Raw genomic sequence first — 14,842 nt, 5'->3', positions numbered from 1 at the left:
TTAATATTTTAATTCTATTTATATCCCACCCTTCTCCGAAGACTCAGGGCGGCTTAAAAGCTTAGCAGTAGCCTTCATTCTATGTATATGCCTGCTTGTTAGGGCTTTCACACACACCCCCAAGCGGCATTATTACAAAGTCAGCTTAATTGCCCCCAACAATCTGGGTCCTCATTTTACCTACCTCGGAAGGATGGAAGGCTGAGTCAACCTTGAGCCTGGTGGGATGCGAACCTGCACTAATTGCAGGCAGCTGGTGTTACTTAAGGAGGCATTAGCCCACTGCTCCACCAAGGCTCTTAAATTTTGTGCTTGAAATTCTTTGTAACTATATTGCAAAGTATTATGACATCCTTATTTACCTTTTATAACCCTGTCCTTCCAAAGGATGCTTTTGAGATTGGGAGAACATGCTGTAGGTTTTTACATTCACACTTGTTTCTCCCATCTCAATTTGTTTTCCTTATTATTATTTGCTCGGACACGTGGAGTAGTGAAAGATAATGTCCTTACTTCAATTCCCAAGTGTATGTTGAAACTATGGATTGCTGAGTGTGCAAATCATGAGTTGTAGTAACAGATAAAAGAGAACTGAAGGAGGGAACCTGCATTTAAGAAGGGAGCAAAAATTCTGTGCATCTCTGCCTATATCTCAGCCCACAATTTGAGGGAACTGGATTCTTGAAGAACGCATGTAATTTTTGTAAAAGTATATGTAGTTTTTGTTATGTTTTATTTTACCTTAATTGCTGATAAAATCACTTAACTTTTGAACATAGGATAAATGGGGAAATTGCATCCTGGAGGCCAAAGTCTGAAATTGAGCCAGCCGTGAAACCAAAGATAGACTCTGAACAGTTACCATTGAAATCAAAATCAGTAGAGGTAGACTCAGCTGCACTACGGAACTTGAAAGAAATAGGTAAGTTTGAAATGTGTACATAATGAATCTCAATTTTCTGCTTCACAGTATTAGAATAAGCCACAACAAAGAATAAACAACATCTTCAGCTAGGAATACTTTATTATCGGTGGATTCTGTTGTAGGAAAGCTCTGTGGTAAGGCTTGGTAGCAGAGGACCTATAGGTATCAGTTATCTGAAACTACTTTCCTTAATGGCCCTCAGAATTCCTTCATACTTTTTTCTCTACTTTTAGTGGGAAATTTAAAGAGGAAGCTGTCTTGCAGCAAAGCAGAGTACTTACCTTTAGCATTATTCTTTAATCCTAAGAATGCTTGTGAGTACCTTTAAGGATCCTTTAGGCATTGTTAGAAAATGGAAATAATGGATGGTTGCATCACGGTGCATTACCTGGAGACATACTCTCTTGCTTTGAAAAGAGTACCCTGAAGTTTGCCTTCTGATAAATGAAATCTTCTATCCGCCATTGCTTCCATTCTTGATGGCAGATATTTCTGACCATTCAAAATTCTAGATGTGTCCACCAACTCCAAATGTGGTCTATGTCTTGCTTATGGCATAATAAATATTAATTTTTAAAAATACTGGAAGATTTTCCCTACCTCAGATTTCTGGAACTATTTAAAAATAGACTCTACAGGTTTCTGGAATGTGTTTGTTTATTAATTTATTTATTTATTCCAATACTTGGAAAGCTGAAATGAGGTGCACTGTATATTGTTGAGAATGCTTATGCCCGTTACAAGTTTCAAACTGATAATGGAAAAAATAATGTTTACATTATGCATTTTTTTAAAAAAAGAGAATCCTTAGCATAAGCTCTTTCACATTATAGAACTCATTCTCCTGTTATTTTATTATGCTTCAAAAGAAGGTATCAAGCATCTATTTTGTTAAAGTTCAATACATATAAAATTTATCAGGAATAATTTACAATATCTTATGGTTTTTTAAAATAATTCACAGGTTTTGTATTACAATAATTTGTGCTAATATCAGGGTCTGCAGAAATGAGCAGAATAAATTGGTATCTGAGAAACAAACAGAAGCAAAGCAAAATCAGAATACCGAAGCAAATCACGAAGCTTCTTTCATAGTTACTATATACTAGCGTAAGCCTGGTTTCTTTTTACAATCACTGTTGTAGATTCTTTTTCACTTGGGGCCTTTTGATATTTTCATTTGTCTGTTATATCTGAGGAAATAGCTTTTGAGCCTTAGTGATCAGGATGAGGGATGTATGTTCTTTAATTACAATTAACATGTCTTATTTTTAAAGATAATTTCCGTTATACTTCAGCATTTTATCTGTAATTGTAAATCAGGCAGGTCTCAGAAACACTTGGTGTGATCATTAGACAATCAAGCAACATACTGATTTTTCTGCAAGAACAGAATGTACCCAAATTTGGTCAAGGAGGTCACACAAGTACATCACACACAAATATACTCTCCCCCCCCTTTTGAGTTATATTCTTGCATATTAATAGGAAGAGCTTTTAGAATTCTGGCATGCACAACTGGAAAGACCATATACAATTCCTTTTCAAATTCTGGAGACTCTTGCGTCACCATGGGCCAGTAGAAAAGGGTTTTTGGTTTCAGATGTTCTCCCTTCAAACAGTCAGAAATAGCGTAACCCATTTTAATGTAGAGGTTCCATATTTCATGTCCAATTACAGGTGGCCTTTGAATTACAGTTAGTCTTCGAACCTGCCCATCATGGTTGTAACTTTGGGGTGGTTGTAAAGCAGATTGGTCATATAATCAACCCAATTTTATGACCTTTTTTGTGGCAGTTGTAAAGTGAATGTTGCAGTTGTAAAGCAAATAATGTCATTAAATGAACCAATGGTTTGCTTTGGGCACAGTTTTGCTGAAAACTGGAAGTAAATACCAGGTTTTAGCTATGACTGTGAAGGGCCCCCAAACATCAGAATTTCAAATCCGGGCCACGAGTACCCCTCCCAATAGGGACATTAGAACTTTGAAAGGTCACTAAATGACTAGTCATAAGTTGAGGACTATCTGTAAGTTCATAAAATAGGACAGGAAGAAATGAGCTCTTTCAGAGGCCTTTACTTATTTGAACATAACAAATGACTCTAAAGGTTGGAGGGACATTCACAGCTATTCATCAATCATAAATTCCATCAGAGTTTATGCCTTAAACGAAATAAAGAAAAATGTAAGTATTTATAGCAACTTAATCAAATAGAAAAGCATTATTACTCTTGTTTGATATAGGATGCTATTATTCAAAGTGCAGTAAATTTCAATACCATATAAAAATAAAAATATGTTGTAGCACTGAGCCTGAAGCAATAAAAAGATGATTTTTATACAGCCATCTAAGATTGTGGTATTTTAATAGTTGAAATTTTAAAATTACAAAAGGGAACTGTCCAGTATAAAAAAAGATAAATTTGTTATTTGGGCATGCAAATGTTCTTGATGTATCAAAGCTAGCTATCCCTTTTATGCTTGGTTGGGTAAAGAACGGGGACTAAAAATCTCCTAACTTCCAGAGCATAGAGTATTTCATGTAGGGTTGAAATTATGGGATATTTCTGACCATTGCAGTTTAAATGACTGACAGCCTGGTTGAGGATGCTTGTGTAGAGAGGGCACCTGAATCTCCCAGAGCGATCCAGGGAGATGTAAGCAACAGTGTTGTCTTTGTATATCGTTGGATTCAAAAAACCCTATTCGCCTGGACAAGCTTAAAAAGGGTTTGTAGAGAATCATGCGAACAACTTCTTTCATCACTTTATGAGACAGAGCTTCCAGTAAATGAATAAATAAATAAATAAATCATCTGTTGTCTTAAAGAGATGTGGTACATAGTATATCTTTCTATATCTGTGCATTTATATTTCTAAATGGGTATAGGGATATAGATTTTTTTGCTCAGTTTTTAAACATTGCTTTTCCAACCTCCTTTCCCCCTCTCCCTCCCCCATGTACTGCATATATAGTTTGTCCTAGTGAAACAATTTTTGTACAAGACAATCCTATAAAACTTCCATTTAGATTACTAGAATATCATTTTAAAGGATTTGCTGCTATGTGCATGCATTCTGTAGGGTCAGTGGCACACATCCTTTGCTACTTTAGCAATAGTGCTGATACCTTTTGATTTGTACATATTTGCAGTATACTTTTAATCTGATTTAATATTTGGAAAAAACGAATAATTTTGGTATATATACCAATTTTTATATTATATTTTATATTTGGTATATTTATATTGATATATGCATATATTAATTGAATTTGAATATGTACAAAGGACATGATAGAGCAGTAGTGTAAATATTAATTTTTTCCACTAAATATTTCTGGTTTCTGACTTTCTCTACACCCGACTGGATTGCTCTCTTCCGTTCTGAACCCCAATAATGTCCTTTCCAACTGAGCTTAAGGTGAAATGTACAGGTAGTCCTCAACTTGTAACAGTTGATTTAGTGATCATTCAAAGTTACAATAGCACTGAAAGAAGTGACTTATGACCGTTTTTCACACTTATGATCATTGCAGCATCTTCATGGTCACGCAATCGGAATTAAAATGCTTGGCAACTGACTCGTATTTATGATGGTTGCAGCGTCCCTGGGTCACGTGATCATCTTTTGTGACCTTCTGACAAACAATGTCAATGGGGGAACCAGATTCAGTTAACAACCATGTTACTAACTTAACAACTGCAGTGATTCACTTAACAAGTGTAAAGAAGGGTCGTAAAGTGGTACAAATATGCTTAGTAACATAAATTTTGGGCTCAATCATGGCCATGAGTCGAGGACTCCCTGTAGATGTGCCACGGCACCTGTGGTAGGCATGTTTTTTGGAGAAAGATTCCTGTTTCAGAGGAATAGAGCAACAGGCCTCATTCCCATACAACATTTATATATAAAGAATACTAGACAACCCATGATCCATTGGGTCAGTCTTTCCACATACAATATAGGCTTGCACAGTTTCCCTTTACCTCACAACCCTGAGGAGAGCTCCGGTTAAGCCTCCTCTTCCTCCTCAGCTGATCCAATGAATTGCCTGCCACTGCTGAGGGGAGGGGAAGCCAAGAAAGTCGCAGACCACAAGATAAACTGAACCCTAACCCCTGCTCCCCATTCTGGTGTGTGCCCAAGGATCCCCTCCCTACAGGGAGGAAGAGGGCTCATAAATCAATGCCAGTGCCCCCCCCACCAGCCAGTCCTACCTTACCAGCAGGCACATCAGTTCCTCCCTCATCCTTCCTCTTTCCAGAATATAGGCTTGAGGAAATCTCCAGCTGGTCCTACCTTGTCAGCAGCTATTCAAGAGTCAATCCCTCGTCCTTCCCTTTCTGCCACCGCTGTTAAGAGATTTCAAATTTTGGCCTTATTTTTAACATAGCCAAACAGCCACTTACTCGTTGGGCCTTCCTACCAGCCAACTGGGCATAGGGGGCAGAGGAACACAGGGTTGAAATACAGTCTTTCCTTGTGCCACACAACTTATGGGTTTCTGGGGAACTGTCGTTGGTATTATGGCACTGAAGCGGCCACAACTTTCCCAGATTTCATTTCCATAGGAGTTACGGCTCTCAGCATTCTGTAAGTTAGACCATGTCAGTTCCTTGGTTCAATAATTGTTGCCGTATATTCTCCAATTTCATCCAATTGAAGGTTACAAAGTTGCAAACAGACATGAGAATGTTGGTAGTATATAGATTCCACATTTAAATACTTTAATTATTCTCAGGGTAGAGGTATCAGTACTTGGGTCATGCAATAGAATAGTTTTTAATAATTGATTGCTATCAAATGTCATTCAGTCATTTCTTTCCTGCTATTTTCCCATTGCATATTACAATATGCTATTTCCTTTTCATTCTTAAACTGTTATATAACCTTGCTCTGTAGTCTACAATATATCTTTGTAACTTTTGTAAACGTTTTGTTGGTATTGTTAATATTGTTTATGATCCCTACTAATTCAGTCTTCAAGGCATTCCAATTAATAAATTATAAATGAGCCATGCTAGAGTACTGTTGCATTCATTTTAGTTAAGTCCAACTTTTTAAAGTTGAGATAAATGTAAAAAATACTTACACTTGAGTTCTTCATTTCTGTAAACTTTTGATGTGTATATGCATGGAGATCTGTTCAGTACTATGGGACAGGACTTCAGTTTGCCTAATGAAATTTTCTGTTTGTGAGGAATCAAGAATCCATATGCTAGCAGAAAAGCTTTGATATGCTTTTAGAAGATGTATGTAATACTTTGATAAGTAGAAATCAAGAAACCCTGTCATCTAACTCTTTATTCAGAGATAACTGAATCAATACTTCTGAAAAAAAGAGTGTCATGGATCCAGACAGCTATTGTGGTTAGAAATGCACCCAGAACCAATTTGGCATATTTTAAAAGATAGCATAGATTCTTCCCCTGAATGAAATTGAATGGATGTTGCTAAAATAAAAATGTCCTGATTATGTATTGAAGATAATGCTGCCATATTTTTCCTGCAAGATACTTTTTTTTGTTCAAAATCTTTTCTAGATATACGTCTCCTTGACTTTTCTTTCCAGATTTATTTCCTATCCTGTTTGCCATGTTTCCCTTCTTACGTGTCAGGAAATTACCCTCCCTTTCTCCATTTTGGTAAGAAACTTTCTATATAGCAATCCACACCTTTTGTTCCATATTAATTCTTGAACCTAAATTTCTATTCTTGGATATTATTAATTTTTTAAAAAAATGTGTTTATGTTTTCAAAAATTTACACTGAACTGTATCAAGTGAAAAATGTTATATTTGGATGGTTTTATAACATTGTATAAAAAGTAAATTTTGGTAATAGTAGAATCCCTCTCTTTTCCTGTTTTGAGTTGCTTTGCATGGTTAAGGCCAAAGAGGGCCATTGTGAGTAAGGCATTCGTTAGCTGTCCAGCGTATGGTTACTTGGTATAGTTGCTAGGCAATTACTTCATTAAAGTGCAAAATAAGATATGTAAGTGCTCTGATTTTGAACATGGGTAACTGGCAAAGGACCACAAGATCGAGCAGGAAGAGGAGATTGTACTGTTACTGGGGCAAATTCATAGAGTAAGTTTGTGAACATCTGCCTACTGTGTAAATTGCTATTAATGGTTCAGTTTTTTGCATCTGTTATTTTGTAACGTAACTTGCCCCACTAAATAAATTTGTATTGTGTCAAGGTAAGAGTAAAGATAGTTGTTGACTTATAACTAGTTTTTCAATGACTGTTCACAGTCACAATAGCCTTGGAACAAATGCTTTACAGACACAAAGCATTTTTTGACGGTTGTAAAATGTCTTGCCATGTGCACCCCTCACAGTCACATGACCGCATTTTGGGTATTTGCAGCCTGTTTGCATTTATGGCCAGTTACCAAATGCCTGGTGATCATGTGATCGCCATTTGAAACCACCTCTGCCAGTTTTCTCAGAAAGCCATTGGGGAAGAAAGTCCAGAAAATCAATGCAAACAGAAGGGACTTTGGATTTGAGATCTATTCCCCCAGAATGCTTAGGTATTTCCCCTCCCCTCCACACAGGAAGAGGAAATCCTCACATGTGCTAGAGGGTAAAAGGTAAAGGTAAAGGTTCCCCTGCACATGTGTGCTAGTCGTTTCCAACTCTAGGGGCTGGTGCTCATCTCCGTTTCAAAGCCGAAGAGCCAGCGCTTGTCCGAGGACATCTCTGTGGTCATGTGGCCGGCATGACTAGACGCCAAAGGCGCACGGAATGCTGTTACCTTCCCACCGTAGTGGTCCCTATTTTTCTACTTGCATTTTTATGTGCTTTCGAACTGCTAGGTTGGCAGAAGCTGGGACGAGTAACAGGCACTCACTCTGCTATGTGGCACTCGGGATTCGACCCACCAAACTGCCGATCTTCTGATCGACATGCTCAGCGTCCTAACCCACTGAGCCACCGTGTCCCTTGTGCTAGAGGAACAGACCTCAAATCTGGTGAAAAACTGTCAATCGCAAGCATTCTGAGCCTTTCAGAATGCTTGCTTTCGCTTGCGTTTTCTCCTCTGGAAGGGACATCATTATTTCTGCTCCTCCAGAAGGGAAAAAGTTAGAAAATACCAGTGTTTCCACCCCTCTGGAGGGGAAAATACTAGTGAGTATGTTAGCTTTTGCTAGTGTTTTCACCTCTGGAAGGGAAAATGCTAGTGAATGCCAATGCCAAGCACCTGCGGCCGGCGTCAACTTCCCTCCGCCCAGTACGCTCCCACAGAGAGGGCCTCCTCAGGGTGCCACCGGTCAAAGAATGCCAACTGGTGGCCCCCAGGGGGAGGGCGTTCTCTGTGGGCGTGCCAGATTTATGGAACCATCTTCCGGTCGAGCTCCGGATGGCGCCTGATCTCCGCTCCTTCCGGCGCGATCTCAAAACCTACCTTTTTGAACAAGCTGGCCTGGCCTGATGGGATGGGGTTGGGTTTTATAAATCGGTCTTAACTTTTTAATGTGTACTAATTTATTTACAGGCATTGCTGTTTAATTACTTTTTAATTTTTGTATCTTGTTTTTTATTATGTATTGCCCTGTTCACCGCCCTGAGTCCTTCGGGAGAAGGGCGGTATACAAATTAAATTAATAAATAATAAATAAAATAAATAAAATGTTTCCGCCCTTACAGAAGGGAAATACTATCAGACGAATACTATTTTGAGCCTTTCAGAATACTGACATTTTCTAGTGTTTTACCAGATTTGAGTTCCATTCTTCTAGCATGCTGAGGAATTTCCCATCGAGAGAGGAAATCCCTTGGCATGCTGGAAGAATGGACCACAGTTTAATCTGGCAAAAATGCTAACAAATGCCAGCTTTCTTGTTATTTATCTCCCTGATAGGGCAGGGAGAGAGCCTGGGCCTCCAGGGCATAGTGGGAGGCCTGTGCACTCTGCCTGGGCACTCCATTTAACAATCCACTTGGTCACTTAACTACCATAACTGGGAGAGCTGGGATCGTGGTAGTTCAGTGAACTACTTCGCCCAATGACCAAGATTTCAGTTGAATTTATTGTGCAACTATTCATGTGGTTGTGTGATAAATAAGAAATATATAAATGATGAGTGTGTGACTAAAGCTAGATGGCAGAAAACAGCGAAGCCCAAGCTAAAGAAAATAATATATGATTCAGTTGCTTCCCAAGGCCATCAAGATCCATTAACTTGGAAAAGCAACAAGAAAAAGGCCTAGGATTTAAATTATGGAACGTCGACATAGTTAAGGCTTTGATGATTTTACCCTATAGTAGACAAATAAACTGTTGTATTACTTTATCTTTCTCTAGTAGTAATAGTATATTTTAATAGTATAGATTAAGTAATAGTATAATCTAATCGTATTTGACAGTCTTCAATCAGTTAATGCCAAATCTTGTTCCTGTAACCTTTTACTAAGCAAAATGGTGCATTTTTGAACCAAGATACCTCAAATGAGTTAACTTACAGAATGTGTCCAAATTCCTGGACCCATAACTCCCATGGGATTGATATTCAAAAAATTTTATAAAACAACTTTTGACATAAAACTATCATAAAACAGTTTATGACATAATATAAAATGTCAGAAAACATTTCCTGTGCGGATGTTTGACAATGGGCGATGTTCAAGGCAGATGGATCTCTGAAAGTATGTGTCTTGGAAGGCAGTATATTAGGAGTTCTGTCATTGTTGAAGGCATTAAGGAATCTGATAAAAAAAATTCTCTGAAAGGATCACCCAAAGGAACATGGGTTGTCTAATAAGGGACTAAAATGACTGGAAAGCTGAAATATACTACTGAATGCTGGTTTGAAGCCTGGTACCTGAGTTGATTTGAATGTATTTATTTATTTTATTAAACAAATTTATATAGCTGCCCAGCTCACACAGTGACTCCAGGTGGCATAAAGCATTAAAAACACAGTTGTAAAATCTACAGTTTAAACCCCACCCATTCTACCCCAGGTTGGAAATTCAGCTTTTGTCACAATCTGATTTGATTTTCTGGCTTCCAGATTCAAAGACAACTGAATTCAACCTAATTCTAGATTCTGTTTTAAAGGCGTTTTTTATTAGGCTATATTTTGAAGATATTAAAATGGCAGAATGAGATGAAACTAGCAGAGATAATCTTAAAATGACAGCTCACTCAGACTCAAGAGTTCCACTGCAATATATATTTTTAACGTTCTTCTTGTGTTCGCTTTAAGACACAGGTAGTGAAGATATGGAAAGGATAGCTCAGCGGCCTTGAGTCTTTGTGGTCATAAGCTTATACAAGATTGTGCTGAAAAAAATTTCTATTTTAAATATAAAAACTTTCTGGGCAGATGGGATGTGTGTGTGTGTGTGTGTATGTTTTAGCAGAATTCATTATCCTTGATAAATGGCATTTTGCAAGTTTGTGCATGTTGTAACTTCCAGGTTTCCTTTACCATCAGGCATGGGGTGCCTTCTTTAGACTTGGCAAGTATACTAATTTTGAGGAATGATGTAGGAAGGTCAATAATCTTAGTGTGACACTAATTCCAGCTGTAACTTTCTGTCAGTACGCTATGCTAGAGATTAGACCAGTGATTGGGCTTGGCTTGTCAAAAATTCTAAAAATGCCCAACTTGACTGCTGGTGTATCACGCACACACACATCGAAACAAAAGAGAAATAATTCTTTACACATTCATTTATTTTTTTAAAAAATACAGTCCAGTCATGTGTGTGATTCACAGTATCTGCCACACACAACTGACCTTGAGGCAATGTTCATTTTTTCTTGAGAGGCCCTGCAGGCTACCCAAGATAGCTTAGGTCACACAAGCTGTTTGTTCTTGAAGCGGCTTTGAAGAATGTTCTTCCATGCAATCTCTGAAACTGTGTGAAAGCACGCCCCATTCTTGCACAACTTTCAAAGGCTCTGGAGGCCATGTAACTTTTGGAGGCCAAATGAAAGCACATCCCATTCTCGTGCAACCTCCAAAAATCATGCAGGAATGGGGCGGTGCTTTTGAGAATAGTTGTTTTCAGGTGTTGATAAAAAGTGGCATCTCACTCAAAATGTTGTGGCATGTCACAGATTTACTATCACTGGATGAGATGGATTGCCTTTTGAAGATGGCTTAATCCTACCTAACTTTATTATAGCGAGAGATCAGAATTGCTGACAAAATGGTTAGTGTGTGATTTCAGAAGCTCTCAGAGTTGAGTGACTACAACAGATGGAGGAGGCAGGCTTTGGAAGAGCAGGCTGGTATACCCAGGAGCAAAACACACAGCCTTTTATTGCACCATTGTAGGTAATCTAGTTGGGTCATCTGAAGTATAAAAAAGACTGCCCAAGTAGTGCATCATTCGGTGTCAGAGTGACAGGCCTTGGCACTAGAGTAGCACAGAAGCAGGCTGACATCAGGAGAAAGGGGCTCTCAGAGTTAAATGGCTGTTTTAGTAGAAGAAGCAGATGCCGATGATGGTAGGCTAGCAGGTGTAGTCCTGTAGTAATCGCAGTTAAGTGATTAAACCAGGCAGAGAAAATTGGTTTGATGGCAGGCTTATATTATTACAGAACTGTTCAAGTGAAGCAGTTGTACAGTAGACTGACGTGCAGAGGAGGAACTGTAAATGATCCATATATATGCATTATTAGATAGTAAGTAAAACTCATCTGGGTGGCAGACCTGTAAAATTTATAAGCTAAAGCCCTTTCTTAACTTAAAGACAATAAATGTTTATTAACATTTGTTAAACTGGTAGCCTTGCTGTTCTTAAAAGTCATAACACATGGGGGCTAGCTCTGTTCTTAGCTTTGTGCCTGTTTGTGATTGTGCCTATGGTGATTAAAACACACTCCAAGCAAAAATAACAGAAAAAAACTATACTGTTGAACTTTGAGTTCATATTCAGAGGGCAGAAAGTGTTGAACTGGCCAGAAAGAATAGCATTGGCACAAAACTGCTTAATTAGGTTAAATGTTATATCCAAATTAAGTTGAATGAAGTTGAAGCATGCTCAATGCCAATCACAGTCTGCACAAAATATTGTCTTACATGTCCAGTTTTTTAAAAAAAATTTTTTAAGAGTAATTCCTGAACCAATTTTGGTGCCAATATGTGATAGGTTGTTGAATATTAATTGTCCTCCTGAATACCATCTCAACAGATGTTCCCAGGCAACCATAGCCAGATCCTTCTACCTCTCGCTTAGACTGCCTAGTACTCCAAAAAATAAGAGTAAGGGGTTTTACCTAGCACTCCAAAGGGTTTCACTTCCTGACATAGAGTACTTAATATCCTCCCAACATCTCCATATCCTCAATAAATTAAGTAGCAATGGAACTTGATTTGGTGCCTTGAATCCCAACCCGTCTTGAAGATAGATGACTATTGCTGATTACTGTGGTCCTTGCCTCCCTTTTCTACTGCTGTTGATGGGTATATTAGCTGAAGAGCATTAGATATCAGGACTGTGTTTATCAGCTAAACATAATCTTCCAACTCTAGCCATGCCTTAATTATCCACACTTTTGTAAACTTTTGTTTAGATTTTTGTAGAATGTTGAACATGGGGCTCCATTTAACAATATTCTTGAAATTATTGTAGAATACAAATGCAAAATTAACCTGAATAGTTTTCTGGGAATATCTCTCCTGTATTTAAAAGAAGATTGTGGCTGGCTGTCAGTTTATTTCTGTCCCTGCAGTAGCCTGAATTTGCTTGAACTATAAACTCTTTGTTTTAAGCCTTCTTTCAAACATTCCTGTGGATGAAAATTTCTGATGGATGTTATTTAAGGAGGAGGTGCTGATGCTTTGCTTTGCTTGTGGAATTTCCTTACTGGAGCAACCAGCCTGTCAGTCTTGTTAAATACATTTTTCTGGTCCTTTTAAGATTCTAGAACTCATTTCCTACTTTGTTCTGGTAGTCTTGATATGAGATCTATATTAATCTATCCTGGGGTTTTGTTTTATATGGTTAATGATCTTAGTAAATAGCCTTCATTATATTTATGCAAAGAAAGATTATCTTTTAGCAGGAGTTTCATTTCCTTTTCCATAATTATGAGGATCCTCATTTCAATTAATGAAAAGCACTTTTGATAAATCAAGTATCATGAAATGAGAATTTAGCTGGAGCCATCTTAGCCATTTGTACAACTGTGAAATAGAAATTTAAAGAAATAATCAGTACAGGAAGTACTCACTTAGTGCCTGCCCTGGACAGTGACTATTTGCAGTTAAAGTGGTGCTAAAGAAATAATTTACAATCAATACCTGCATTTCTGACCTTTACAACTTCTCTCTTTCCATCATCTGTTTGCCATTCCAGTCAGTTAGTATGCATTGTCCTGTACAAAATTGTAAGTACAGTTGTGGTCACATGATTTTTCACTTAGTAACATTTTGCTTAACAACTGAGTTATTTAACCCAGTTGCTAAATGAGGATTATCTGTACTCCAGGATATCTCTACTGTCTTCGTGCTGCTGCTAGAAAAGAACGTATGAGGGAAGTAGTACTATGAAAAATCTGTTAGATTGGACAAGTATCTATACTGCTCAAAAAAATAAAGGGAACACTTAAACAACACAATGTACTGTATTTAATAGTAGGATGTCTTATTTTCTGTTCCCTTTATTTTTTTGAGCAGTATATAAATTCTGTATGAAAGTATACTCTCTGTGAGTAAGGAGATATTGTAGATGGTACTTAGGTTACATCCATTCATTCAGCAAGAGTTCACAAGGTGCTGAACAAGGGGAACTTATTACCAGCAGTTCCCCTATGGTCACATGATTGTGATCTGGGTGCTCCACCTGCCTCGTGATTGTTGAAGCAAGCTGCAGTCACATAATCACAATTTCCAAAGTTCTCTGCCAGCTACCCACAAACAAATTCAGTGGAGAAGCCAGCAGAAAGTCAGAAATAGCAATCATGTGAGATCTTCACTTAATTAGACCAACCAAGATTGCTGGAACTGCCACTGCGAAGTGACACAGTCATGTGACTTCACACTTTGCAGTACAACTGCATTGCTTAGCAATGGCAGTTTTGGCTCAATTGCTGTCATAAGCCGAAGATTACCTGTAATGTGAAATAAAGGATGTGTATAATTGGCTTGGGTGGGCGTAATTTTGATATGCTTGATAGGGATGTATAAACAGAGTAAAAGTATTATAAATGAAGAGGTGTGCATGAGATGAATTGGCATAAAAACGATATTTCAGGATCACGTCTTGTGGGAGACGTGTCACAAACCTGGAGTGTGGAAGCTGGCTCAGTAACTTCTCCATTTGAATGGCATGCTGTTTTAGCATTTTAAGAAAGATCTATCCTTGCAATAGAAATTTGTGAGTTTCTCTCCTATGCCTTGCCTCTTCAATATTTTAAAGATGGAATATTTTTTAACCCATTAATACTCTCTCCCATTTCTTTTTCATGCTAGAATGTAGATTATTCTTGGTAGCAACATCTCAAAGTAGATATGCGATGTTGAAATCTCCTAATTTTTCATTATGTTCTCTGCTTTTAATTTTTTCTAGAACTTTTAAGTTTTGATGATCTAACACCTACCTCAGATAATTTATCACATCCCACTGCAAATAGACCAAAGATGCCCGGCAGAAGACTTCCTACTCGCTTCAATGGCAATAATCCTGTGAGTACATGAATCACTTATATGTAATTTATCCATCATAATGATTAAACTAACCATAAAACAAGTCCCTGCACGCTTTGGGGCCCAAGCCCAGCCCAAAGCTAGCAGCATTGGGATCATTCTGATCTCCAAGAGAGAATGTTCTAGAAGGTGAGTGCTATGGCAGAAACTGGCATTCCTTAGTCGACAGGCCCCATTTTGCCTGACTGGATTGGACCGGTAAAAAACTTTTTGGCAGAGAAGGCTAGGTATTGAACTGGCAA

The 14,842-nt window shown here is 38.0% G+C and overlaps 1 protein-coding gene across 2 annotated transcripts in view; it reads left to right on the top strand.

Annotated features, from left to right (window-relative positions):
* CD2AP (CD2 associated protein) overlaps nucleotides 1-14,842 on the top strand; it is an 88,473-nt gene that overhangs the window by 49,223 nt on the left and 24,408 nt on the right. For both annotated transcript variants that reach the window (XM_083357336.1, XM_083357337.1), the window contains exons 13-14: nucleotides 780-922; nucleotides 14,464-14,579. In XM_083357336.1, coding sequence (XP_083213462.1) covers nucleotides 780-922; nucleotides 14,464-14,579 — 259 coding nt within the window. The remainder of the gene's footprint in view (nucleotides 1-779; nucleotides 923-14,463; nucleotides 14,580-14,842) is intronic.

This window comes from Vipera ursinii (assembly GCF_947247035.1).
Source record: "Vipera ursinii genome assembly, chromosome: 1".
Lineage (NCBI taxonomy): Eukaryota > Metazoa > Chordata > Lepidosauria > Squamata > Viperidae > Vipera > Vipera ursinii.
Note: the sequence above shows the minus strand (reverse complement) of the source record. Positions and strands in the feature narration are given on the sequence as shown.